The following is a 25,367-nucleotide window of genomic DNA, read 5'->3' as shown; positions in this document are numbered from 1 at the left end:
TAATGTATAAGGACGTGACTTCAGATAACATCCCATTAGTGGTGATGAATAAGTAAAGAGCAGGGATGCAATGATGATCTTCCAAAAAGGAAATGTGGCTTTTTGTTGAATCCCCACTGGGGCAGCTTTCACTTTCTCTGGAGGAAGCATAACCAGCACATGTCTATGGGATATTAAAGGGTCTGGGGTGCACACTCTTAAAGCCACCTTATTTTGACCTTCCATTTCTAAAGTGTTGCATCCCTTTATATTTATGCCTGTACAATATGTATTGTTTATATATTCTGTTATATTAAATTACTTACAGTTTCGCTGGGCTCATTGATCTGCTGAAATGTAATCCAGCAGCTGAGGCTATCACTGTAATTCTTCAGGCTATGTGATAAATGGGATTAGCAGTTGTGGCTGAACAAATGCAGGCTTTTGTCCAAGTGTTTTATCTCTCCTTAAACATAGTCTAAAATTATTTATGTTTTATGCTTGTACAGTAAAATCCACGAGTGTGATTCATCACCTGCCCCAGTGAGCACAGATGCTTTTTACAGCCGGCAGTGAAAGGGTTAAGTCTGACTCTGCATGCACCGAGCAGGCCTCCCTCCCTCCCTCCCCTCTCCTCTCCTCTCCTCTCCCTCTACATCCATTTTCACTGTGTGTGTGTGTGTTTTTGTAGGGGGGCCTGTTCCATCTGCAAGCCCAGCGGATTTGTGTTATGAACACACAACTTAGTTTGATAAGAGAGCCGCTCCGCCGCGCGTTACTTTTGGATTGGTTCTGAGCGCGCGCGGCTCTGCGCGGATGATTTCCTCTGCGGTTGAACAATCTTTTTTGGACTCTTGTTGGTTTCTCTCTGTCCGAAAGCTCTCCGGGATATGTCGAGGGGCGGAGGCATTTCTCCTTCCACCCGAAGCCTCCCCAACTTTGGACCCCGCTGACGCGTTAAATGACATGAAGGTAAGAGGGGGGAAATCGAGGGCTGCGAGTCGAATATCGATTCAGTTTGCTTCTTCTCCGTTTAGACGAGATTGCAACTTTTAAACTCCGAAACAACGCTGAGTCACGGTCCCGTACTTCACCTTACACGATCGTCCTATTTGACGCAACGTGAATGATAATGTCCCGAGCAGCCGTCCCAGTGTGGGACAGAAGGGCATGTCAGAGAAGTTAGACCTGGATCTGCATGCGTTCATGCAGCGATTTGTTGTCTTTTTATTGTAGGACACATAAAACATACCTGGCCCAGCCTGTAGCCTATAGGCCTGATCTGGTAACAGTTCAGACTTTGTCTCAGAAACAGGGCGTTTGAATGACCTGAATGACAGATAACATACATATTTTAAAATGCCTATAAGAGGAGAATGCAATTTTGCCAAGGTCCTTATTAGTTTTATTCTGATGAAATCCAGAGTGAGGATGTATGTGTGACAAAGAGTATTATGTGTGATGCCTCTCTACAGTAGAGTATCACTCTGACTTAAGTGATAGTAATTAGTGTTGCCCCAAAATATATTATTTCCTAATGAGTGTAAGCACAACAGTATGTAGATTGGATTAGAACTCTGACTGGAGGGACAGTGTAATTGCCTGTCTTTGATGTGTAACGACATCAAAACCCTTTCTCCACTTGAACAACTCTAATTTGAGAAGAATTACAGCAAGAGTGCATTTCAACGGACTGTCTTATTATTACTCTCCAGCCATATAATCCCCAGGAACCAGGAAGCAGGAGCTAATGGGATTGGATGGTGAACTGGGCCAGCATTGGTTATCACTTGAGATTTAACCTGCATGCGGCCAGCTGGGCCACAAACATTTCCTCTCTCATCACCACTTAACAATCTATTTCCAGCATTAAAGCTCACTCGTAGTACGACAGATACCGCAGTCCGGTTTGATGCTGTCACCTTTTATTCATGGTATCATCAGAGCCTAATGAGGGGCGTTTACACCCTAAAATGCTTTCAGCTCTGCATCACATCTTCAGTGTGGCTGATACCAGAGCTAATAAAGATGTGGATTTTCTTGCTCTAACACACCATTTTTTCTTCTTGATATTATTCCCTTACCCCCCTACAGTTATGAGCTATAGAACTATAGAATGCAGTTTTTGCTATAAGATCTCCTCAAAGGGCCAATATTTTTTTCATGTAACATTTTATGCAGAAAACAATGGCCTGGGTTAAATAGTGTCGAAACATAGCATGTCTGCAGTCACATGTACAGCAGCAGATGGTGGTCCATACTAGAAGTGGTTTAAAATGTACAATTATGAAATAATAACATTAAGTTCTTAAATTAAGAGAACAGCTCTCTTAGTACATTTGCATTCTCATGATCAGTGCACAATGTACAGTAAACTGTCTGCATTATTCCCTGCCCTAAAACTAATAATAAATAAAGACAACTATTTTGGTAATGTGTGATTTTTTTTTTTTACCTGTAGTTTTAGTATCAGTCTCAAAAATCATGCATTGGCGTGGCATTTCACCAAAGGGGCGGATACCAACCACTATAAAAGCCGTCTCTTATCTCATGCTCCTGTTTAATATTTTGTAAGTCAAAGTGCTTACTCACGACACAGCACTTGACTCTCAAGAGAAGAGATTGATTGTTTGTGATCATGCATCTTAATTCTGAATACACGAGTCAGATCTGGGAGTGGAGAGTTAAGACTGACTCACTGCCCTGACTGTGAGTGGAGTAGAGGTCTAATGTCCAGGGGGAAGTAACACTGCACTGACTGTACGGTACAATGAAGACGATTATCATGATTATTAAAGTGAGCAAAAGGATCTATAGGTGATTCTGACAGACTGATGTGTGGATGATTTGGCCTTTTTTGTTTTAACAGTTTTTGGAGTCTTGGAATACTTTTGCTGCTGTGATGATGTAATCAGGTCAGAAAAACACAGGAGAGGTGGAGCCTCCTCCCCTCCCAGTGTTTCTGATAACACAGTCATCAGGCCTGAAACTAATCATTTCATTATGAGAAAGAAGAAATCATTTGTGAAAATTAAATTCAGGGAACTGGACACCAAATTGGTCACTGACAAACTAACCACTCAACCAGATCTCTTAATTTGTTTCAGGGAAACCTCATCCCAGATATTTTATTTCACATCGCTTATTGGTGCTGAGTTGTTCTTTCTCCTTTTAAACACAATGTTGAGCTGTAGTCGCCAGTGTTTTAATAAATGACAAAACAAGGAGCACCAATACTAAAGGTTTGGATCGCTCCATTTAAATTTGCCATTATGATATTAAGAATAATACGTAGTGTTCCAGTCTCAAATGATCCTCTTTTGGGTTTCTTTTCAACAGGAGCAAACCTGTGGACGTCACTGAAGTTCCCAACAGGAGGACGACTGTATTGCATTCATCTCTAACGTGCCACCTTACTTGGGGCAACACAGTAGGCTGGCCTGCTGTTTGACTGTCTTTCTGCTGCTCGTGAAACACTTCCGCTATCATGCAGACCTCGTCGCTCCGCCGCCAGATGAAAAACATGGTCAACAACTACACGGAGGCCGAGATCAAAGTCCGAGAGGCCACCTCAAACGATCCCTGGGGTCCCCCCAGCTCGCTCATGTCTGAGATTGCAGACCTGACCTTTAATGTAGTGGCTTTCACCGAGGTTATGGGCATGATCTGGAAGCGGCTTAATGACCATGGTAAAAACTGGAGGCACGTTTATAAGGCGATGACCCTGCTGGATTACCTGATCAAAACAGGCTCTGAGCGTGTGGCCAAAGAGTGCCGGGAGAACATATACACCATCCAGACACTCAGAGACTTCCAGTACATAGATCGAGATGGACGAGACCAGGGCATCAATGTCCGGGAGAAGGCCAAGCAGCTGGTTACTCTGCTGAAAGATGAGGAAAAGCTGAAGAAGGAGAGGAGTCAGGCACTCAAGACCAAGACACGCATGACAGGTGTCACCAGTGGTTTAGGCTCCGGATCCCTTCCTCCTCCTTACCCGGGGCGCCGCACCAGCCAACCCAGCTCATCTGGGGGTTATGGGGATGAGTTAGGCAGGTGCAGAGACTCGCCATCCTCTTTTCACTGTGAGTAGTAGCAGGGATATCTGATGTTTCCAAATCCACTGTGATGTAACTTTGTAGAACCAGGGAACTCAAATTGAAATTAAGTTCCTAAAAGAAAATATGTATCTGAAGTTTGCCTCCATTTTTCTTTGGCATGTGATCAGTCAACTGTCAGGAATGCACGCATGACAGGTCACGGGTTTGTCAGATAAATTCAGAACTGAACTTGTGGGTGACAAATGAAACTGAATAACAGCATTCCTGCACTTCTTCCTTCACCTAAAATTTTCCATTTGGTTACAGAAAGGGATTTATGGAGATGCTGCCAGCTCAGAATTCACTATCCTTTAAGTTTTAATTAATGAGTCTGTAATTTCTCACCAAGATATGTCAGCATTTAAACCCTGATAAGTATAGATTATTAAATATAATCTATTGAATTGTGGTGGATCAGTTTTGCTCTGACGTCCGCATTCCTGTCATTCGCCTGTTTACAGTCACGTCAGCTAAACTGGATTTACAAAAGAGAGGAGGCCCTGTGTGTGTGTGTGTGTGTGTGTGTGTGTGTGTGTGTGTGTGTGTGTGTGTGTGTGTGTGTGTGTGTGTGTGTGTGTGTGTGTGTGTGTGTGTGTGTGTGTGTGTGTGTGTGTGTGTGTGTGTGTGTGTGTGTGTGTGTGTGTGTGTGTGTGTGTGTGTGTGTGTGTGTGTGTGTGTGCCTCCAATGTGAAAGCACGACTAGATGCCATGTTGACTTGAGCTGATACAATCTGATACGCAATAGCAGAGCCCTTACTTAGCCGGTTTGGACATCTGATGTCTTGACTTAACTACTGCCATAAACACTTTCAAACTTTGGTGATATTGTGGAAAGCATCAAGTAGCTTTATGTACAGTGGCATTTGTAAATGTGGTTTTACTGGTCTGTACCGTGATTTGCATGTCTGTGCGGTTTGTGCACAAGCTTCTCAGCTACTATGATGTCTGAGGCTGGTTTAAACACCGACATCTGACTGTTTTGTTACCACTAATATATCAAAGACTTTAACTTCAATAGCTTTTACACTTGAAACATATTCCCCACACACTTTTCAAGGCCTGAATGTGTGCCAGCGGAAACATGTGGCAGAAACAGTCTCCGCCTCCGCTTGTGTGGTAAAGCTATTTTACAATAAGAGCATGGCTCGCTAAAATGGAAAAAAAAACACACACCCCATTTTCATCTGATATCATTACAAAAATGCTAAGCTAAGTGAAAAGCCTCAGACAGAGGCTGCTTTCATGGTGGATGACCACGTCTGTTTCACACTCGGTCAGTCATGGAGAGAAATTAGAAACACTTGGTTTTTATGCAGACAGGAATGCGATCATAATATTATATTTGCTGGTGTAAAGTTTGTTTGTGTGCATAATGCAGGAGTTTCTCATTCTGGCTTTTAAATGTAAAGGTGATCTCCGCCTTGGCACATGCTTGGCGGGTTTGACAAAATGATAATGGATGATTTGGGTATGGGTCAGGAGTCTGGAGTCTGATATGTGGGGGCAGCACAGACAAAATGATTGCTTTATGAGATCTGACTCTGCCAACATGTGACATGCAGCCTCCTCTTAGCCCCATGACCCACAGCCTGGCACCCCCCCCCCCCCCCCCCCCCCTTAGTGCTGGAACCCACCAAGACGATTCAGGGTAATAAGATGGGCCCCACTCCAACCCGTCCATTCCTCTCCCCTTCCACCAGCCTAACTCTCCACACAGGCGCACCATTGTTCTCTGTGCAGGCAGACCGTGGCAAGCAATGCCAGCAAAGGCCCTAAACAACGTGCCATGGAAAAACTTAACATGCAAAACATGGCCAGCTTTTTTTTGAGCTGGAAAGAAAAAATCAGCTTTAAGTGTTTTCTTTAATTGTTGTACATTTTGCCCCCTTTACATTTTGACATCCCCCCACTAAGTGTCCCCTGCTTAACACACCAATCCCTCTGCTCCTTCTCTGTCTTTGTAGCCTCCTCTTCCTCACCTCGATTTGCCCCAGACCTGGAGCAAGCTCGGCCCACGACCAGCGGAGAAGAAGAGCTGCAGCTGCAGCTGGCCTTGGCTATGAGCCGAGAAGAAAGTGAAAAGGTACCTCTAACTAAGATTACATGCACAAGCCAAAGCACAAACACACAAACCTCTTATCCTCAGAGCACATGCGCCTGACAGAAAGAGGCTTCTCAGCCGCTCTGCTGCCGACATGTTTTGTTTTTATACTGTTATAAAACATTTAATGGCTCCCACTTCCAAGCTCGATCACTGTCTATCAAGGCGAACAAAAAATCCTTTGGCCTGACTCTTCTAGGCCACCGTTTCCCAGAACCTTTAACCGAAAGTGATATCATCATCCCTGTCTGCGATGTGGTCATTAATGGCACTTTGACCAATCAGTGTCAGAGAAGGGCTTTCTCACTGAAGAGTGAGGAGGCAGTGAGTGAAAGAGTGAGAAGCCAGACAGGATGTGTGCATTGATCCACTCCTAAGCATCCACAGCACACTCTCGTCTCCACAGCAAGGGCAGCCATTGCCCTCTGTGACTTCTGCTCAGCTACTGCGGGGATATATTGTACTGCACAGCAGCTTCTGCAATCCATCCAAACAGCTCTGATTTTATTGAACAGACTGAAATCCATACATCTGATTTCTGTGAAACCCCTCTCCTCAGAATCACCTTGAATCCTAAAAAAATATTTTAGAATCTCTGGACTTAAATCAAGCGTGGTTTAAAGTTGCCTTTGATCAGTCTTACCCATAATCCTTCCTGCTTGACCCTAGCCGCCTCCCACAGTGGACATGGATGAACAGGCCCAGCTCCAGATCGCTATGACTCTCAGCAAGGAGGAGGCCCAGAAGGTACAAGTATGCTGGGACTAAGGACAACACTTAATTTGCATCTTTTGCCCTAAAGCACATCTCCTGTTGCTTCTATACACTGAAACCAACCTCACTGCCAAGGCTGGGCTCTCCTGAGAAACAGCTGCATGTACTAATCACTCTCCTCCCTCAACCCTCAACAGCCAAAGGACATGTAACTTTCTCCGGTGACTAAACAAAAGAGGCTTCATTTTTTCTTTCCACTAACCATTTAATCTCTCCTCCTCTAGTCTGAGATACCCACATCAAACACTGACCTCATCTGGTGTGGTGTCAGGGAACCTCAAAGAGTTGATCTCCTTTACTCTAACTTTGGTCACGTGTAGAATTGCATGCATTGTACAGCGAGGATGCGCTGGTGTTTTTTTTTCTTTTTCGTCCACATTTGTTGAAACCAAATACTGATTGCACTTCCCTCCCTGGTTAACACCTTCACAGCCAGTCCCACGTGTCGTACCTCCAACAGTGGATATGGATGAGGACACCCAGCTGCAGTTAGCCCTGAGTCTGAGCAAGGAGGAGCACCAGCAGGTAAGCGTCTTTGGGTCTGGGGGGTTGAGGGCAGGGATATACTTTGCTCATGTACAAGCTGCCAAGCACTAATGGCAGCACAAGTTTTAAAATTCTAACTGATCAATAGTGGAAGACTTGGCATCATAGATTTAAAATTGGTGATTGTTCAACTGTTTATTGAAGGAACATAGTGGAAGAAAATACTGCAGTGGTTACAAAATGCTGATTTGTACTTAAAAAAAGGGGTGGATGATGATGAAGATCTTTGGCTTATTTCATTCCTATATGAATTCATTTAATACATTGTAACCAAGCTTTTATTGACGGAGGAATGTCCAAAGCTTCAAACATCGCTGGCCCTGTCAGAGGGCACTTTATTCAGTTTGGCTGCTCAGAGACTTTTAGTACAGTGAAAAATGATTTATAACAACAACAGGAAGATTGAAGCAATGGACACAGAAAAGGCATAATCATAGAAATATTTCTACCTGATACCATGTAAAAATGAAATAAAATCAGTCAGATAATGGATGGAGTCCATCCTTCCATTATCTATACTGCTTTTCAGGGTTGGGGTCACAGGGGGCTGGAACCAGTCCCAGCTGTCATTGGGTGAGAGGCGGGGTACACACTGGACTGTACACCAGCCAATCACAGGGCTGACATATACAGTAGAGAAAGACAACCAGCCACATTGACACCTACGGGCAATTTAGAGTCACCAATTAACCTAACAAGCATGTCTTTGGACTGTGAGAGGAGAACCCACGCATGCACAGGGAGAACATGCAATCTCCACACAGAAAGGCTCCTGCCTGACAGGGATTCGAAACCTGGAACCTCCTCGCTGTGAGGCAACAGGGATAACCACTGCACCCCTAATCAGCTAATGTAATTCATATTATTCTCTGCTATATTAGAAGCAGATAGGAGCTATAAAACAAAGGCAACATGATCAGACAATAAACCAGTGGTAAGTTATTCATGTGAGCACTGTTGTTTTGAGTCCTCTGTTAGAAGCGTTAATATTGGTCTTTAGTTTTAAACTGGGAGGTAAAGAGTTAGAAAGTTTTGCCCAATTTGCAGAGAAAGCAGACTGACCAACAGAGGTCTAGTATATTGGGACAAGACAATCCGCACTGATGGAGGCTGGTGTGATTGTCCTACGAGAGCTTTGATGCCTAATGGCTAACTCAGAAACCAGTGATGACACGTGTTTAGTGAAAACCACTTTAAGGTTACTCAAACTGGTAAAAATGTCAACGCTCATAAGCTTGTAGTTAGTCTTTAATGGATATTCTGTGACAGCAAATGAATTGTCTATTCATGCCATTGTCAGTTCAAGGTTATTTGACTGAAAAATATGACACTACATTGAATGCAGAGCAAATTAAAAAGTATACAGATCATTTTATTGGCATGTGGCATAGGGCTAGTTGGATTTTTATTGCTCACATATTAGACCAAAAACTATTACTTTAAGTGAGGTTTGGTGTTAGTTCAGACAATCATGAAGGGCCGATGGAGGTTTTTCAAGTCCATAGATGACTCTGAGTTTTGCCTTCTTTGAAGCACTGGGGCTTTGAATTTTTTTGGAACAACTCGAAATAGTCCCAAAGCTTCCAATTCTAAAGTCGCCCATCAATAATTTGCAGTCTCCATCTTTGCTTGAAGTGCAAACTAGCACAGAAGCTACAACACAAAAAAAGAGTATAAAAATACAAGTGCACTGCAGAGGATGTTTTGGACTATAGGGCACATTTTGCAGGGTTTTGGCTGACTCAGCTGCATTTATCCAAGCAGAGTATGTGACTGAAGAAATGCTGCAGATTAAGGTGGAATCTATGGTTTACAGTAACAGTGGTCCATGATAATTTAATCTATTTTGCAAAACTAAAACTCAACAACTCCTACTCCAACTTTGTATGATCTTTGAAATCAGTCAGCGGTCTTAAAATATGTAAAACAACACAACAAGGCTTCATGAGGGTTATAGCTTAAAGCTTGGACATTAATTATGTAGCGTGTTCCCACTTTAACCTCATTATTCCTGTATTATTGCAGGGAATTTGTGTTTTCAACTTATTTCCTTTGATGATAATCCTGGACATTATAATGCAAAACTTCTATTAACACCCTCTGCTTCCTTTGCCTTGTTGTTCTCTTATTGCTTTATTGGGGTAAATCTGGCAACCTTTTTACTCCATTTCTCTCTCCCACTCACCCTATCTTACAGTCTCTGTTTTGTCTACTGTATGCTAATGTACTGTTGCACAATAGAACTGCTCTGACTTCTTCCTTCCTTGACCAAGCAACTTTCTGGTTCATGCTCATAGCACTCGTCTGTCTCAGGGTCATGTGTTGCCGGGGAAAATCACCAGCTGGCGTTTGTGTTTGTGTGAAGCTGCTGAGTAATAAATATAGTATGATGCTGACAATATGTGATTTTTGCCTGAAGCTGTCTTGCCTAAAGGAGTCCATGTGTCTGTATGTGTTAACAGGAGCAGCTAAGTCGCCAAGGAGACGAGTCGATGCTTCAAAAAGCTCTCGAGGAGAGCAAACGTGAGATGGACTCTAAAGGCAAGGTATGAAATATTGAGGTATGGAATATCTCAATGGGTGTGTGATGACATATAACAGTACATTGAAGTGAACATTAAGCATATCGTGCTTTGAGATCAACCCAGCCATTTAATACATGCCATATCCTCAACTGACTCATACTTTTTCCTTGTTTCTTTGGTCAGACTGCCTTCATGGACCTAGTAGATGTTTTTGCAGTGCCGTCAGATCCGCCTCCTGTTGACCATCAGTGGAATAACAACCAACACCAGGCAGCTGCTCGTCTAGGGGGAACAGACCCCTGGGACTCCCTGGGTGAGCCTTCAGTCTGCTACAATAACCAAAGCAGGATTTTTCATCTCAGAAAGCATTTGTTGCTGATTTAATTCAGGCATCCTTTACTTTTAAAAATAGATTTACAGTGTTTAATATGTTCCACTAACACGCTACAATTAAAGCTCAGCTGTAGAATAAAGGCCTTTCTCTCTTTTACTCAAATCTATGCCAATGAAGAAGGAAGCACCAACACCTCTAGAGTGGATCCTCCCTGGATGGCACCTCCAACATCTAACAGCCCCCCTCCACCATGGGAGCCCCCAGCAGCCCCCTGGGATGATCCGCAGAGCAATGCCTCCAACCCACATGCTGGAGGCCAAGTTTGGGCTTTCCCTGGCAACACGGGTCAGTCTTGGGTTGCACATACAGTCTCAAATCAGCTAAAGACAATTAGTACAAGCCATTCCCATACTTAAAAAACAAAGAACTCCTGAAACTCTGTTCCATTATATTTTTTTCGTTTGCAGTTGCCTCAGGAGTTGATCCGTTCATAGCCTCATCAGCGCTTAGAGGAGCTGCTAGAGTACCTTCTCCCAGAATGGGAAGCCCCTCAGGTAAATAATACATTTCTATACATCTGTGCCACCGACAGCAGTGACCTGGGGCGTTATGTTTTTCATTTGTGCGTCAGTCTGTTCATCCCATTCCTGTAAATACTATATCTCAGGAGCAGCGGAAGGGATTGTCTTCCAATTCTGACTTAACATACACTTGCTCTCAAGGATTAAATGTAGGTGGTCGATAGTCAAAAGTCACTGTGATCTCTCAAAAGAGCCATAGCTGTATTTTAGTCCTACAGCTCAAAAATTCACATTATAATTAAGACAAACATCTCTGAGACCCAAACATGTCAAAGGTCAACTTCACTGTGACATCAAAATGTCTATCATATCTGTCTGCTTCTTGTGAATGTGATAAATCAGGAACGAATATCTTCAGCTTTGCAGACACACATTTTGACTCCAGGAGAAACTGATATATTTGTTTAACATAAGTCAAGGTCCCTTTTACCTCACATTCTTGTGAATGATATATCCAGCATTAAGGGAATTTTGCTACATGTGGTTCATTTGTTTTTATTTCTCTGCTGTAACGGGAACAGTCTAATGGGAATTATAATATAGAGAGTAACTATCTCTGGAAATGTATCCCTCCTGTAATTATGTTGTGCAACCTCTTTAGTATAATGTAGGCTAACTCATGTTGTTTTTTTGTTATGGGTAATGTATACTTCCAAATAGTTTTAAATTACAAATCCATCTTCCATCAATGTCCCAGTTATACTATTTTATATTAGATCATTTTGGGGGCTTTTTATGACTTTATTCAGAGGACAGCACTGTGAGAAAGGGAGAATGGCATGCAGTAAAATGCAGAGGGGAGTAACATGTAGTAAAGTGCAGAGGGGAATGACATGTAGTACAGCAGGTCAGAGGTCAAGGACTATAGCCTCTGTTGGGGCGCACTGTCATTCTATGGAAAACACAACAATACATGTAAACTGAACACCACAGGTTGGTGAGACATGCAGCTGTTAGGCAGTAATTATAGTTTGTTCTCATTTTGTAGTTTTACATCCCATATGCTAACGATTCACTCTTTTTCTGCTTGTCAGATGGGGACCTGTTTGATGAAGCCATGGATGGAGGTCAAGTGAATGTAAATGGCCGAAGGGATGGCAGCCCTGAGATGTTTGACCTCTCACGTCTTGGAGAAAGCCTGGCTGCACCCAGCCCTCGAACGTGCAGGACACCCGAGGCCTTCCTGGGCCCCACAGGAGCTTCTTTGGTGAATTTAGACAGCTTGATCCCAGCAAACCCTCCAGCCAAGACAAAGAACCCCTTTCTTTCAGGTATTTGTTGTATAACTGGTTGTAGATGGAATTTCTGTTTAGTTTAGGAGCAACTTAGTTTAGACTTTTGCATTTGTAGCTAATTCATTGTAGATCATCTGTAGATTAGTTTCAGCAATTCACTGATCTGAGCTGTAGAGTTTGCAGGAGAGTCACTACATGAAACTGTGATGCAATTCAAGTCATTGTTAAAAATAACAAACATCTTATGTTCAGCCTTAGAAATGAAAAATCTTATTTTTAAATCACTATAGCAATACTAATTAGTTATTTTTCTTTCTGTCTAGGCCTGAGTGCTCCCTCACCCACCAATCCTTTCCAAACTGAGCAGCCAAAACTTAGTCTGAATCAACTGGGTGCGGGCCCAGCTTCTGCAGCTCCCAACACTTCTCTCCCATACAGTGCCTCCTTGCCCCTGCCTATGAGCCACCAGCCTGCCAGTCTCCCATCGTCACTCACTCACCCCACCCAGCCTGGTTTGGAGCTGCCAGGGAACCTCCCTGAGCCCTTGTTGCCCTTCTCTTCGGCCAGCGCTGAGGGATCACTGGCTAAACATGACAGCCAGAACCCTTTCTTATGAGGACCAACGAAACTGGGAAATATATTAGATAAAAGTGAATGCCTTCAGTTTACGCTATTGAAATATAACAAACTGAAGGCCGAACTACAGACCGAAGGACCTTTACAAAAGCCTGATTTTTGTTGATTTTATATTGTGGTATAACACAGTAACCCTTAGATTGATGAAAGCTGGTTCTCCGCTTCACTGCAACAATCTGTCCTGCTCCTGATGTCATGAATGCAGTAATATGATATAAAAGGGATGACGCTTTTTTAACAGAAAGTATTTATATCACTACTGTCAAAACACTCTTTAGGGACATAGCACATTATGAATTGACTACAGTTAGAAACTCACACAAAAGCACAGTTTGACAACATTTTTTCACCTCATCGCCTGGAAAATGTATTACAGTATTTTAACTTGTCACTAAGTCTCCTGCTCACTCAGCTGGTTTTTGTGATTGGCCTAGCTGGCCACTGCTGCTGTCATATACTCTGGAAACAGGAAAAGAGATGAACTTCTGATCAAATACAAGAATAGGATACCTGTCCAGTTCTTGAGATGAACTTTGTGAGGCTTCTGCTGGACCCGATCTAAAGAGGAACATCTGGGTACACACGATTTTACCAAAATGAACTGAAATTCTGGGGTAAACTGAATTGAAATATAGTTTGGGATGAATGTGCTTCTGAATTTACCATAATCAAGGTATTAGAAAATGTATGAATCATGAGTTCAATTCATTGCTTGTGAACCACTGACTCTCATCAAATATAAGGGTATCACCAGAGTATTGCTTCATTATTCAGTTGCTTTTACTGTTTTGTGTTTCCTCGTTTTCTGTGATATCAATACCATTTATATGAAGTCATCACAACTCATGCACACACACCCAGAAACAGTAGAACTGTTTGTTGTACACTTTATGCCCCCTCCTGGTCATGACTCAGTACTATGATGTTACAGAACTCACACAGAAATCTATCCGAAAAGCCATGGTCTGCTAACGTGTTTCCCACTGATTAGTTATACAAACTAAGGGGAGAGAGTTTATTTAATTTCAGAAAAATTATAGTCCTTATTCAAAGTAGCATAATGTTAGGAACAGATACAAATACATGCTTTGACTACATTACAGTTAGTCATTCAATTTACTGGTTGTGTCTGAGTTGTGTTGAGTTTTAACAGTAAAAGTGACTAATATAAACAATTGTTGGTCACAAAGGAGTGTGACACGTCTTACAATAGCTAATCAGCGTCATTCCACTTTGCCATGATGTCACCAATACCTCATAAAATACAATGGCAGGTATCTCCTTCCCCATTTACAAATTTTAAGGTAGCTTATGTATTACAGAAGATACACCATGAATACTTTCTTCCTAAATGTTTTGACACTTTATCCAGAGCATCCAAACCTAGGCCTGCCATTAAAAATTCACAGACAAACAGTTTTGTACACGGAGCAGCAGATTGACAGTTCTTCCAAATAGACATTAAGTCATTCAGAGTCCTCTTGATAAGATGTAAACCTAAGAAAGTTCACTTCACTGTGGTGCACTCTAACCAAGTCAGCACCTCCTGGAGTCCCTGTCCAGTGCGAGCACTGAGTTCCAGTGTTGTGATTGGTTGAGAAGCAGATGCAATGATGTCATCCATTCTGAACAGAGACTTCATCTCTGTAAGGCTCATAGAGCAAGGCATGTCCCTGGAAAGGATGGAGCACAATAAAATTAGAAGGAAGAATCATAATACTGAATCTATATAATGTTGAATCTGCTGGCATTAACATAATGACAGGTGTACATTTTGACGGCAAGCAACGATGTGTGTCACCTTTTATTGAAGACAATAAGCGCTGGGGCTCTGCAAAGAGGCTCAGCAGAGAGCACTGACAGCAGCTGGATACAGGAGGAGGATATCTGAGCAATGTTGGATGAGTCCACCATGAACTATGAAAAACACAGGAGGGAAAAAACATTCAAAAAGTTTTTGTTTTTTTTAACCTTTGTCAAATGTTGCATTTAGATTCAGTACATATACAAAGTACATACAATCACAGAGGAGCAGTCTTTGAAGTAACTTGGCCAAATAGGGCCCATGCAGCCCCCCAGCTCTCTTAATGTCACTTTCTTCTTCTTCAGTGTCAGGTCAGTCAGGTTCGTCCCTACCTGTGGAGGTTTAAAGAGACGTGAGGCATTACATGGAGGGGTTATCTCATTATAATTAAGCCTGTGAAATGATTCAAAAATAACTTCTATTATTGCTTACTGTAGGCAGAGTAGAAGGAGGTGTCCCCAATTCACCTAATCCATGCAAATTGAGGTGTAAACAATATCTATTAGGGAAAATATCCATAGCAGTCAGTGTGGACACATTTTAACAACATATAAGGCAAAAGACAAATCAACTAAGAGTTCAATATTAAATGTTCATAAAGTAGTATTTGCTGGGTTATGTTTAAAGTAGCATTTGGTCGAACATGAATTTTAATAAGCTATGCAATTAGAATGTAGTTTTCTTTATTAAACTAAAACTCATCTATAGCCAATGGCGTAAAATATTAATCTACACCTGCATTTGTAATCAAACTACACCAAAACTTGTGAGGGGTTTGACCGATATCATTCATAATACAAGTAAATCAATTGTAATAAGTATTGTTAAGGAAAGAACATCCACGTTAGCTCATCAGACTAGGTTAGCTAAACACTTTAAATGTACGTTTCTTACACTGCATAACGAAGTTCTAGTTCAAAAAGCTCAGCATGCTACAAAGGATATTTTGTAGACGTTTCAACAACAACGTTTTTCCGACACTAGTCGCCCCGAGAAGCAGACAAATGTCATTGTTGTTCATGTCTCTCGTTTAGCAGAAGCATAGAGAGGCCAGTGTGCGATGTAGCCTCACGGACACCATGGCGACGCTCACGTGACCGCGATACGTCATCTTGATAGGACGAATGAAAAATCTGTCATTTCCGCCTTGTTTCTTATTGGCTACACTAATCTCTCGTGTTAGCATAACGGAAGCAAAACAAGACCACCATATCTGAAATTGAGCTGCAATGATTCTCGTGTTGGTAAAAATAGCAGTTGTATAATAGTACAAAAAAGTGTGAGACAGCTGAACACCATGGAAGATAAGTTGAGGAAGGAGTTGGGGACAACCATGCTGAAGTCAACGGGCCACTCAGGAGGAGGATGCATCAGCGAGGGCCAGAGTTATGATACTGACACTGGAAGAGTGTTTGTGAAGATAAATCACAAGAGTGAGGTATTCCATTTTTTTTATCTTTTAATTTATGAGAAGGACTTTTTTGTACTCGTTGCCAAATGTGGTTAACACAACAATCATGAGGCTATGCTGATCCAATGGTTATTATCTCTGAACTTTGTGCACATTGCGAAATGTAAACGAAAAATTGATTTCCTGTAGCCTACATTAACTGTGTAAGACTGTAGATCTGTGCTACTGAATTGCACTCCACATCTATTGTTTGTGTGTTTGTTTTGCTGTTTGTTTGTGTGTTCACTTTTTTTTAAAGGCCAAATTGATGTTTGATGGGGAAATGGCCAGCTTGGAAGCAATTTCAAAGACAGAAACTGTGAAAGTGCCCAAGCCTGTGAAGGTGATTGAGCTTGACACAAGAGGATGCGTGTTCGTAATGGAACATCTTGACATGCGAGGTCTCACCAAGTAAGAAATCTGATTAGAATGTATAAGAATTAAAGTAGATTATGCTTTGCAAATTCATTTTTTTTAAAACATTATTTCCAATGTTTAGGTACTCAAAGCACCTGGGAGAGAATCTGGCAGATCTGCACATTCACAACAAGAAACAACTTGAAAAGTTAAATAAAGAGAAGCAGACAGTAGGTAATATGTCTTAACATTCACCTTAACATCTCATTAGAACATGCAAATGTGAACAATTTCATAAAACCATCTCTCACACTCCTACACTAAAATAGTGGTTAACGTTCAATTTTTATGTTTGAGTTAATTACTAAGTCATTATTATTTCCTATTTAACACAGGGAAAGGAGCTGGGCAGTCAGAGGTGACAGTATTTGAAAAATTTGGCTTCGGTGTAACTACATGCTGTGGATATCTGCCACAGGTAAAAAAAACAATAGAGTTGTAAAATGGCATAACTGGACTGCATCGTGGTCTGGTCTTGTATATTTGTTGTAGGTTTCAAAGTCTGAAGGATGTCAAGGCTTTCCTTAAAAAATACCATGGTATCACTGTTTTCTTTGTCTCGTTCACAGGAGAATGAGTGGGAGGAGGACTGGGTGACATTTTTCTCCAGGCACAGGCTGCAGCAACAGCTTAACATGGTGGAGAAATCCTATGGAGACAGGGAGGCCAGAGAACTATGGGCAGAACTACAGGTTTATCCTCCCTTTTACCTGATCAGAAAAATAATATGAAACACTTCAGTACAAATGTTTGATCGGTGCAGCGTTCAACGGTCAAAGGTGCAGCATGCATTTTTTTCTGTTATTTATTTACAGAGGAAGATCCCCCAGTGTTTCACAGATGTTGAGATCGTCCCTGCTCTTCTCCATGGAGACTTATGGGGTGGCAATGTGGCAGAGTGTGCAGATGGCCCAGTCATCTTCGATCCAGCGTCCTTCTATGGACATTCAGAGTATGAGCTGGGTATTGCAGGGATGTTCGGTGGCTTCAACAGCTCTTTTTACTCTGCCTACCACGAAAAGATACCTAAAGCACCAGGCTTTGCACAGAGGAACCAGCTCTACCAACTCTTCCACTATCTGAATCACTGGAACCACTTTGGTGGTGGTTACAGGGGCTCTTCAGTAAAGATTATGAAGAGTCTACTGAAATAATTGCACATGCATTCACTTTAGGAAAAACTTCCCAATCTTAAACTCCAGACAAATATTTGATGTGTATAAATATATTGACTGATTGTAATTGGACCAAAAATGGTATGGCTAGATTCAATTCATTGTTCTCATATGGCAATACCTATTTAATTATGTAGAAAATACAGAATATGTATAAGGCATTCTTTATATATCTAATATCTAAGGCATTCTTTCCCTTTAACCACAACTAGATTGAATTAAGCTACTTTACAAATGACATCTGATTTTACCATGAATGCAGAACTATATACTTTATCGAGTTTAGGTTTTGATCTCATACAGATCAATACACTAAAAAACACTACTTCAAAATATTACTGTTTAATGACTCCATGTAATATGTGCTATCCACTGCATTATCTCAAATAAATCGTGGTATGATTAAAAAGTGTTTGTCTTGCTGTATTTTTTTATCCACATGTGAAGAAACAGTAGAGAATCGGATCAGCGTTACATTAAACCTTTCTACCCACAATTCCCATGCAACTTAGTAATGGGCTTATTATTCGTCCTTTTACTTTATTCGTTTTCTTTTCTATTGCTACTTTGAATATAACTGTATACTGCCATATTATACTCTGCTGCTTCAAACACACTTTTATGGCTATATCTTCAAAATACTGTGCCTTCAGATCGTAATAAGTCTTACCTTGTTGTAGGCTACAACATTTTTCAATTGCATTTATACGTTTCAGGTTAAGAAAAATAATCCAGTTTATTGACTTAATCGTTGACATGTAGGCTTACAGTAGCCTACTATTATTTGTTTTAAGTTTTAGCCTATTTCCAGAAATGAGACGTCATTCATTCCTTTCGCCCAACATTCAAACTGCGACGAGTCTGAGACAAGTCTGAACCTCCTCGTGTCCCGTACTTAGGTGGGGCGCGAGCACAACAGCTTGCACACCAACAGAGAGGTTGGAAATAGTTCCTTGGGTTTGTGTTGTGAAACGTTTTCGTCTTAAGCATTATTTTATGTTTGGATTCTTAAAAACTTGCTCTGCGTCGTAGCTGTTTATATAATACATGTGGTTTTTCTGGCCATTTGTGTGTTTTCGTTAATTTTGCGATGAACACATGCTAATATTAGCTAGCTATATTGGCAACAACAAACGTAGCTGTTTTAGCATCACACTATAACATTACAATCAACACAGGCACTCTTCAGAGTTAAAGGCTGACAAGATGGAACTATCTGCCGGTGGTGAAGGAGGAGAACCCGACGCTATTGTAAATACGTGTTTACTGGGTGGCTTCAGTGAGAGCCGAGAAGTCAAAGCCCTCCTCTCCACCCTGCCGCAGGTCCATGGCGACCCTTTGAAGCGCGAGTGCACCACACAGAGGTTCTTGGGTGAGGCAGTCATCCATAAAGCATATACATCTGTGTTCTCTATCAGTGCTTTGTTAGCTTTTAATCACTCTCCTATCCCCCCACAGTGATAATGAACAGATATCAAGAACAGCCAAATCTCCTGGATCCACACTTAGGTACATACCTGGTGATAAGTATATCGTTAATTTCGACTGTTTATAGTTTTTACAATTTATGGGGAGAATTGACTTATTAAAGTACACTGTGTTCATTGTCAATTGCCTTAGAGTGGATGCTGAATATGTTACTGGAGTTTGTACGGAGTGACACATCTCCCCCTTCATTGGTTCATTTGGGCTTTAAGTATCTCTACATCATCAGCAAGGTCAGTCTACAGTACTCTGGTTTACATTAGTTGTGTCTTTTTTCTAAGTTTTCCACCTCAGTAAGTTCTGATTTGTGAGACTTTATCCAGGGTGTTTGTATTTCTTTTCGTGCAGGTCAGAGGGTATAAAATCTTAATGCAGCTCTTACCCCATGAAGTGGCAGATGTCCATCCAGTTCTGGACCTGCTGTCCAGACAGGATCCCAAAGACATGGAGGTGAGATTGGCATTACTTTACAAGTCCTAGTACAAATAATCTAAAATGACACACCTGTACATTTTCATCCCACTATTAATATCTACTTAAGAACTATTTTTTTTTCATCTTTCTAATTCCAGACTTGGGAAACTCGCTTCATGTTGCTTTTGTGGCTGTCCATGACCTGCTTAATACCATTTGACCTTTATCGCCTGGATGGTGATCTGGACGCAGAGAGTGGCAAGGCGAGAGAGTCCACCATGGACCGCATTCTAGCTATTGCAAAGGTAGAGTATATAATTATAATAATAATAATGTTAGAGAATGGTCCTTATATCAAACTTTTACTCCCTGTATTGGCTTGGATCTGTTATAAGGATTGTGGATCCTGATATGTAAGCGTATGATATGCACCATTAAGGCATTAGAAGATATTCCAGAAACATAGTTTCTTAATGGGATTTTGATCGTGGACTTGTTTGTAGTTAATTCACCCCTTTTTTTTTTTTAAAGACTAATGATATTGTGCTATATATCTCAATATTATTCAACAAAATGATTGTTTCCCCCCCAGGCTTATCTGCTTGTTGAAGATAGTCCAAGGAGCGCTGCATCTGTACTGATTTCAAAGTAAGTGCCTGACCAACATACAAGTAATAATACAGATAATCAGTTATTTCTTCTCCATTTGGAAAAATGATACCTGTCACAAATGAAAATGTACTTTCAATAGACTAATGGACTGGCAAACATAGTGTCCTTTTTAACCATGAGTTACACCTGGACTTAGCCAGATCTTTGATAGACACTGAAGAGCACATGAACTGTAATGATCAGATACAGTAAGTACCTATGAAAGCTCAGTTGTCAATGATTTCAGTAATAGCCGAAATAACAAAGCCTTCTCAGACTGTGCACACAAGTCATTTTGTGTCTTAATCAACATAAATATTTTCAAAAACAAATGATCCGCCATGTTTCAGCCGGAACTCTTTAAAATTATCGCTGATTTGATCATAAGTATTACACACGATCAAAGGGGCAGTGTATTTGATGCAGGGTATGTGTTACAGCCATCCTGTGGTGATGAGTGTAAGGAACCATACTCAGATTAGTATATAACTGATGTGTCTACTTTTCAGTCTCTCTTTGCTCAGCTGCACATAATCGTCGTCATATTCTCCAGATTGGTTTAAAGTCCTTGATTTTTGTAATACGATGTTTGCTTTTTGAGGAGAGGCATAAACAGTGTAAACATGCATGTGAGGTATGGGGTTTATTTAGGGAGGCGAAAGGAACATTTCCACTGGAGTGCTTCAGAGGTGTTTTTGATGAAATGTAATACTTGACAGCTTATTTTTGTGAAGCTTTTAATTATGTAGATACCGACATAACTTCATTTTAATCTTCTGTTTTTACATTTTGTTGTATACAATGGCCATAAATTGTAAAGGCCTTTCTTTTGATGAAAACCAATCAACATGTTTTACAAGTGAATATGTGCTTATAACCAAGTTTGTTGTGTACATTAATACCATATGACTCTCTAAATGTTGTCTATAAAGAAAAGGATAAAAGTACAACCTAGGTTAGGTTTTTAACTGTAATTCTTTTTTCAGCCAATAGGTGGCGAGGTTTCTCTTTGGATGTCTCAACTGGTGCCTGTATTTGTTTATGCTCAAGCTTCTAACTTTCTTGTTTTACTGCACATGACTGCACAGGTTCATGACACGCCCCGATGTGAAACAAAAGTGCCTTGGGGACTTTTTGAACTGGAGCCTCACCACCATATCTGAAACCGATGACCAGTCAGTGAAAAGCACCAAGGAGCTGGATGGTGCTCTGCAGTCTCTGGTAAACACTCTCAGACAGCAATCACACTTAAGCCTGCGGTGCTGTGTGTATGCCTGTCTGTGTATGCTTAATGTTAGTGTAATCAATGTGCACTGTTGTATAAAAACCTGCACAGGGTAATTTACAGGAGCTGACATGACTGGTATGTCTTACACAATGCCTCGTGGTTTTGGCAGGTGTGTAATACACCTGCTGTGTGTGTGTGTGTGTGTGTGTGGGGGATCTGCTTCTTCAAGTGACTTATGTCTGTCTAATCCACTGCTGTAAGCGAAACGGGACTTCAATGAGTACGTGCAAATGAGAACAACTTTAAGGGTACTTTGTTTCAAGGAATTCCACTTTTCCAACTGGATGCCTTGTGCATTACACCTGTTCTCAAAGCACATTTTCAAACCACTTCCTGTGGGCTAAGGTAATGCAATGCAGCCCTCAGGCAAGTTTATTACTTTCATGTCAGTGGCATATGAACTGGCATAACATGTTGAGAAAGTTTCTGAAAGGTGAACGTGTTGCTTAGGGCGCTCCAAATTGCCTCTGTTTGTTCAGTCCACAAGTCTCAAGGACCCATCCTTTCTTGGTTTATTTTTTGTTGGTTTTTTAGGGTTTGTGTGTTTGTTTAGATTGATGTTAAAGTACTGCGATACTAATGTGTGTTGTTTTTATCGTTATAATTATTTTTTAGTTTGTCTGTTAGTATTTCTTAAATGTTTTACACCTGCTCAGTTGTTACAGGAGAATCTTGTATTGATTTGTTTTCTAATTTGTGTCCCCTAGGCGAAGCTTTTCAAACACGGCAAAAGGGATGACCTCCTCCAGTATGGTAGGTTCCCTTTTCTGTCTTCAAGGTCACACATTATCCTCATTTTCAATCAGTTCAAATAAGTCTCAGAGCTCGCCAAACCATTTCTTTGAAGTTTCTTGTTCTAAATCCACTCTGATCCTGTATTTGATCATGTCTATAAACCCCTCTATTTCAGCCCTGCTCAGAACAGGCTGTTTCTGTGTCTGTAGCTTAAAAATGCAAATGAGCTGTGTCTGAGCCCCAAGAAGGGCTTGGGTGGCTTGGGATTTCTTGCACCATGCCCTATTGTTAGCAGTTGAAAGGCAGACTCAAAGAGCAGAGCAAAGACCTAGCTGTGCGAGTGTCACCCACCTGGGGGAGGAGTTACTGCCCTTTGTGATGTCATGAAGGGAAAATCTCCAAATAGCCTGTTTGAACACACATTTTCTGAAAAGTGGAGCAGGCAAAAGAAGATAATTGAGTGGTGTTGGCAAGTTAGGGACACATATTAATGTTCAAAATAACATGGTTAAGTGTATTATACATAATATGTGACGTTTACATTTACGTACAGTGATTGCTCAACAATTTGCTTTCTCATCTCCAAGTGGAAGTCAAATCACACAGTTTTGGTAGCATAATTCGTAGTCTTTGTTCAGTTGCTTATGCCTGTGGTAACAGAAATAATCTTTCTTTTACCTCTTGCCAGATACCTACAAAACCATGTATGGTATAATCCTGTTAACAGATAATACATAACAGACTATATGCATGCTGATGTTTATTTTTTTTTATATTCCAGCTCCTACAATCCTGCAGTGCCTGGAGAAGAAACGTCTATCGGAGAGCAGTTATTCCATGCTGAGGAAGCTGGATGTCAAAATGATCCAGAGGCTTGGCCTCACCTTTCTGAAGCCACGTTTAGCTGCTTGGAGGTCAGGCAACAGAGCATCTTAGTATATAAAATGCTGTAAATACTGGGTCTTAAAATAAGTTAGGTTGGAACTGTTATCTTCATCATTCATTAGGATATAGTCTATTACCATAAATACTATGCACATCATTTGGTCTTACAAATTTAAAAAAACAACAAGAAGAAATGCACATCACTGTTTTCCAGAGCCTCAAGTACACTCTTCAAGTTGCCCCTTTTTCCCACCTCAAATTGGAAGACCTAAAGGCTTTTCCTTTACTTTAATAAATGGCAAAGAAAAGCAGTACACCTTCACATTTGTAACCTGGAACAAGTAATTGATTTAAAAATGGCGGTTATGATCATATACTATGTATTATATACAGTCTATGGTGATGATTGATCAATTTAAAGAATAGTTGGCTGTAGATTTTCTCCTACAATCCATTTGTGTATCACATTGACAGAAAAAAAAATCAGTGTGTGTTTCCAAAAAACAACAGCTGTCTTATAGTGAGTAATGCCTCTTCTGTCACAACAGGAGAGCCTAGAGCTGAATGCCTTTAACATTTTTTTTGTGTGCATGTTTTTCAGGTACCAGAGAGGCAGCCGCTCCCTCGCAGCGAATCTCTCTATGTCCCAAAGCGATGCAGTCACTGCTGCTGTTACTCCGGATGTGGAGACACAAGAACAGGAGGAGGACTATGACATTCCTGAGGAAGTTGAGACTGTTATTGGTCAGTTTCCAGCCTTCATGAAAATGTTTGTTATTGCAATACCTCTACTTTGGAAATTCAATCTGTATGTTATCTTACAGAGAATCTTCTGGCGGGACTGAAGGATAAGGAGACGATCGTGCGCTGGTCTGCAGCAAAGGGGTAACAATGTGTTCATATGTCAACTAGTAAAACTAGACTGTTGACCACAGCCTTGGTGTAACTTGTATTTTATATAACCAAATGCAAACCTGTGCATTGATTATGATTTTGCATCTTTTAAAGAGCTGAAGTTAACTTACTGAAAGCCCAGCCTGAATCTAAACATTTCATCTCAAAATGTGTTTGATTGTTTTCCAATTTAAATCTGTATTGTCTGATCAAATCAAAACTGCCTGGGAGGCTGATCTTGGTGGAGAGTTCCCTCAGTTGGTGTAGAGGGCGGGTATATAAAGGATACACCAAAGTTCAACTAATACTAGGTTGCAACTGATTCAGTTTAAAGCTATGCATAGATTCCGCTTGTCTAAAGAAGAGATGAACATTTACATACTTTTAGGTCATACCCAAAGATTGTACCTTTTTGTCAGGACGTCTTTAGCTAGTGCTGTAAAATGTATGATTTAAAGATGGAACCTGATTGCCTTGATTGCCTTCTTTGGTTTCTCTGAAGCTTCTCTTACATTACCACATAATGTGCAGCAGACTGTTGTGTTTGTTACGTTAGTGGCTAAGAATAATTGTAAAGGAATGGAAGGCTACCAGCGCTCCCTGTTTTTCTAGATGGATTAGAGAACTAGTGTCTGGAATACATCTTAAACTGCATCATAGCCATAGACATGGGTTTAGTGAAAAATGTGAACAAATCTGGGGTCCAGTCGGGAGACATCTTAATTCTTCCACTTTTTATTTGTAGTCTCTGCTTGGTGACATCCATGTGTTGTGTCCTTTGACATATGCTATTTTGAGGCTGAAGCTTTGCTGTATTTACCCTAAGATTGGCTTCTTGTGTTTGTCTTTTGTTTTGTCCGTGTCTTGTTTTTTATTTTTATTTTTTGTGTAGTATTTGTGTTTTTTTTTGTTTGTAAAATGAAATCTAAATATAATAGCTCATCTGAAGGGTTTTGTGTGTTACAATAATCATTTGCTTTATTTGACCTCTCAGCATTGGGAGGGTGACTGGGAGGCTTCCCCAGGAGCTGGCAGATGAGGTGGTTGGATCAGTGCTGGACTGCCTCAGGTAGGCTCAGGCATAATGGCCCTCTCCTCTTGTCACACCATTTTCGTCATCATTTCTTAGATATGTTTTAATTTTGCAAGCAGCCGAGTATCCCTCTTAACGTTTTTTAATGTTTGACCTGTGTTGTGTGTGTGTTGTGTGTGTGTTGTGTGTGTGTTGTGTGTGTGTGTGAATTAATCTTAAAGCTTCCAGGAGACCGACAATGCTTGGCACGGAGGCTGCCTTGCACTGGCAGAACTTGGTAGAAGAGGCCTGCTGCTGCCTTCCAGATTGACAGATGGTATGTGTA

The 25,367-nt window shown here is 41.0% G+C and overlaps 4 protein-coding genes across 9 annotated transcripts in view; 3 read left to right on the top strand and 1 right to left on the bottom strand.

Annotated features, from left to right (window-relative positions):
• Positions 1-638: 638 nt before the first annotated feature.
• Positions 639-13,566, top strand: epn3a (epsin 3a). 3 transcript variants are annotated; one of them, XM_020655397.3, is made up of 11 exons: positions 639-951; positions 3,319-4,064; positions 6,044-6,162; positions 6,850-6,927; positions 7,387-7,479; positions 9,963-10,046; positions 10,209-10,338; positions 10,537-10,704; positions 10,827-10,913; positions 11,975-12,211; positions 12,499-13,566. In XM_020655397.3, exons 2-11 carry the CDS (start codon positions 3,467-3,469, stop codon positions 12,789-12,791), a joined length of 1,887 nt encoding a protein of 628 aa, XP_020511053.1. In that variant the 5' UTR covers positions 639-951; positions 3,319-3,466; the 3' UTR covers positions 12,792-13,566. The 3 variants fall into 3 exon arrangements, with proteins under 3 accessions (XP_020511053.1, XP_020511054.1, XP_020511055.1); XM_020655398.3 differs by lacking the exon at positions 6,850-6,927 and having other exon boundaries at positions 640-951; XM_020655399.3 differs by lacking the exons at positions 6,850-6,927; positions 7,387-7,479 and having other exon boundaries at positions 640-951.
• Positions 13,567-13,573: 7 nt separating this feature from the next.
• On the bottom strand, positions 13,574-15,710 carry arl16 (ADP-ribosylation factor-like 16). 2 transcript variants are annotated; one of them, XM_020655400.2, is made up of 5 exons: positions 15,561-15,710; positions 15,048-15,103; positions 14,831-14,947; positions 14,613-14,728; positions 13,574-14,484 (listed from the first exon to the last, which is right to left on the bottom strand). In XM_020655400.2, exons 1-5 carry the CDS (start codon positions 15,634-15,636, stop codon positions 14,319-14,321), a joined length of 531 nt encoding a protein of 176 aa, XP_020511056.1. In that variant the 5' UTR covers positions 15,637-15,710; the 3' UTR covers positions 13,574-14,318. The 2 variants fall into 2 exon arrangements, with proteins under 2 accessions (XP_020511056.1, XP_020511058.1); XM_020655402.3 differs by having other exon boundaries at positions 15,048-15,082; positions 15,510-15,658.
• Positions 15,711-15,783: 73 nt separating this feature from the next.
• On the top strand, positions 15,784-18,083 carry fn3krp (fructosamine 3 kinase related protein). The gene is made up of 6 exons (XM_020655403.3): positions 15,784-16,053; positions 16,325-16,476; positions 16,565-16,656; positions 16,818-16,900; positions 17,052-17,174; positions 17,298-18,083. Exons 1-6 carry the CDS (start codon positions 15,913-15,915, stop codon positions 17,634-17,636), a joined length of 930 nt encoding a protein of 309 aa, XP_020511059.2. The 5' UTR covers positions 15,784-15,912; the 3' UTR covers positions 17,637-18,083.
• A 439-nt stretch (positions 18,084-18,522) lies between these two features.
• Positions 18,523-25,367, top strand: part of tbcd (tubulin folding cofactor D) — a 28,716-nt gene continuing 21,871 nt past the window's right edge. For 2 of the 3 annotated variants that reach the window (XM_065964484.1, XM_020655394.3), the window contains exons 1-13: positions 18,547-19,029; positions 19,116-19,166; positions 19,278-19,375; positions 19,491-19,592; positions 19,715-19,861; positions 20,149-20,204; positions 21,296-21,428; positions 22,203-22,248; positions 23,012-23,144; positions 23,717-23,859; positions 23,940-24,000; positions 25,004-25,078; positions 25,264-25,358. In XM_065964484.1, the coding sequence (XP_065820556.1) occupies positions 18,864-19,029; positions 19,116-19,166; positions 19,278-19,375; positions 19,491-19,592; positions 19,715-19,861; positions 20,149-20,204; positions 21,296-21,428; positions 22,203-22,248; positions 23,012-23,144; positions 23,717-23,859; positions 23,940-24,000; positions 25,004-25,078; positions 25,264-25,358 (1,306 nt within the window). In that variant the 5' untranslated portion in view covers positions 18,547-18,863. Of the gene's footprint in view, positions 19,030-19,115; positions 19,167-19,277; positions 19,376-19,490; positions 19,593-19,714; positions 19,862-20,148; positions 20,205-21,295; positions 21,429-22,202; positions 22,249-23,011; positions 23,145-23,716; positions 23,860-23,939; positions 24,001-25,003; positions 25,079-25,263; positions 25,359-25,367 lie in introns of all 3 variants that reach the window. The other variant, XM_020655395.3, reaches the window with a different exon arrangement.

This window comes from Labrus bergylta, chromosome 16 (genome assembly GCF_963930695.1).
Source record: "Labrus bergylta chromosome 16, fLabBer1.1, whole genome shotgun sequence".
Classification (NCBI taxonomy): Eukaryota; Metazoa; Chordata; class Actinopteri; order Labriformes; family Labridae; genus Labrus; species Labrus bergylta.
Note: the sequence above shows the minus strand (reverse complement) of the source record. Positions and strands in the feature narration are given on the sequence as shown.

Coding starts and splice junctions, on each gene's coding strand:
- epn3a (XM_020655397.3), top strand. CDS start 3,467: ATGCAGACCTCGTCGCTCCGCCGCCAGATGAAAAACATGGTCAACAAC. Junction 10,705..10,826: donor GGCTTTCCCTGGCAACACGG/GTCAGTCTTGGG, acceptor TTTCGTTTGCAG/TTGCCTCAGGAGTTGATCCG. Junction 12,212..12,498: donor AAAGAACCCCTTTCTTTCAG/GTATTTGTTGTA, acceptor CTTTCTGTCTAG/GCCTGAGTGCTCCCTCACCC.
- arl16 (XM_020655400.2), bottom strand. CDS start 15,636: ATGAACAACAATGACATTTGTCTGCTTCTCGGGGCGACTAGTGTCGGA. Junction 15,104..15,560: donor GTTGTTGAAACGTCTACAAA/ATATCCTTTGTA, acceptor GATATTGTTTAC/ACCTCAATTTGCATGGATTA. Junction 14,948..15,047: donor CTCCTTCTACTCTGCCTACA/GTAAGCAATAAT, acceptor AAACCTCCACAG/GTAGGGACGAACCTGACTGA.
- fn3krp (XM_020655403.3), top strand. CDS start 15,913: ATGGAAGATAAGTTGAGGAAGGAGTTGGGGACAACCATGCTGAAGTCA. Junction 16,477..16,564: donor GACATGCGAGGTCTCACCAA/GTAAGAAATCTG, acceptor TCCAATGTTTAG/GTACTCAAAGCACCTGGGAG. Junction 16,901..17,051: donor GCTGTGGATATCTGCCACAG/GTAAAAAAAACA, acceptor TCTCGTTCACAG/GAGAATGAGTGGGAGGAGGA.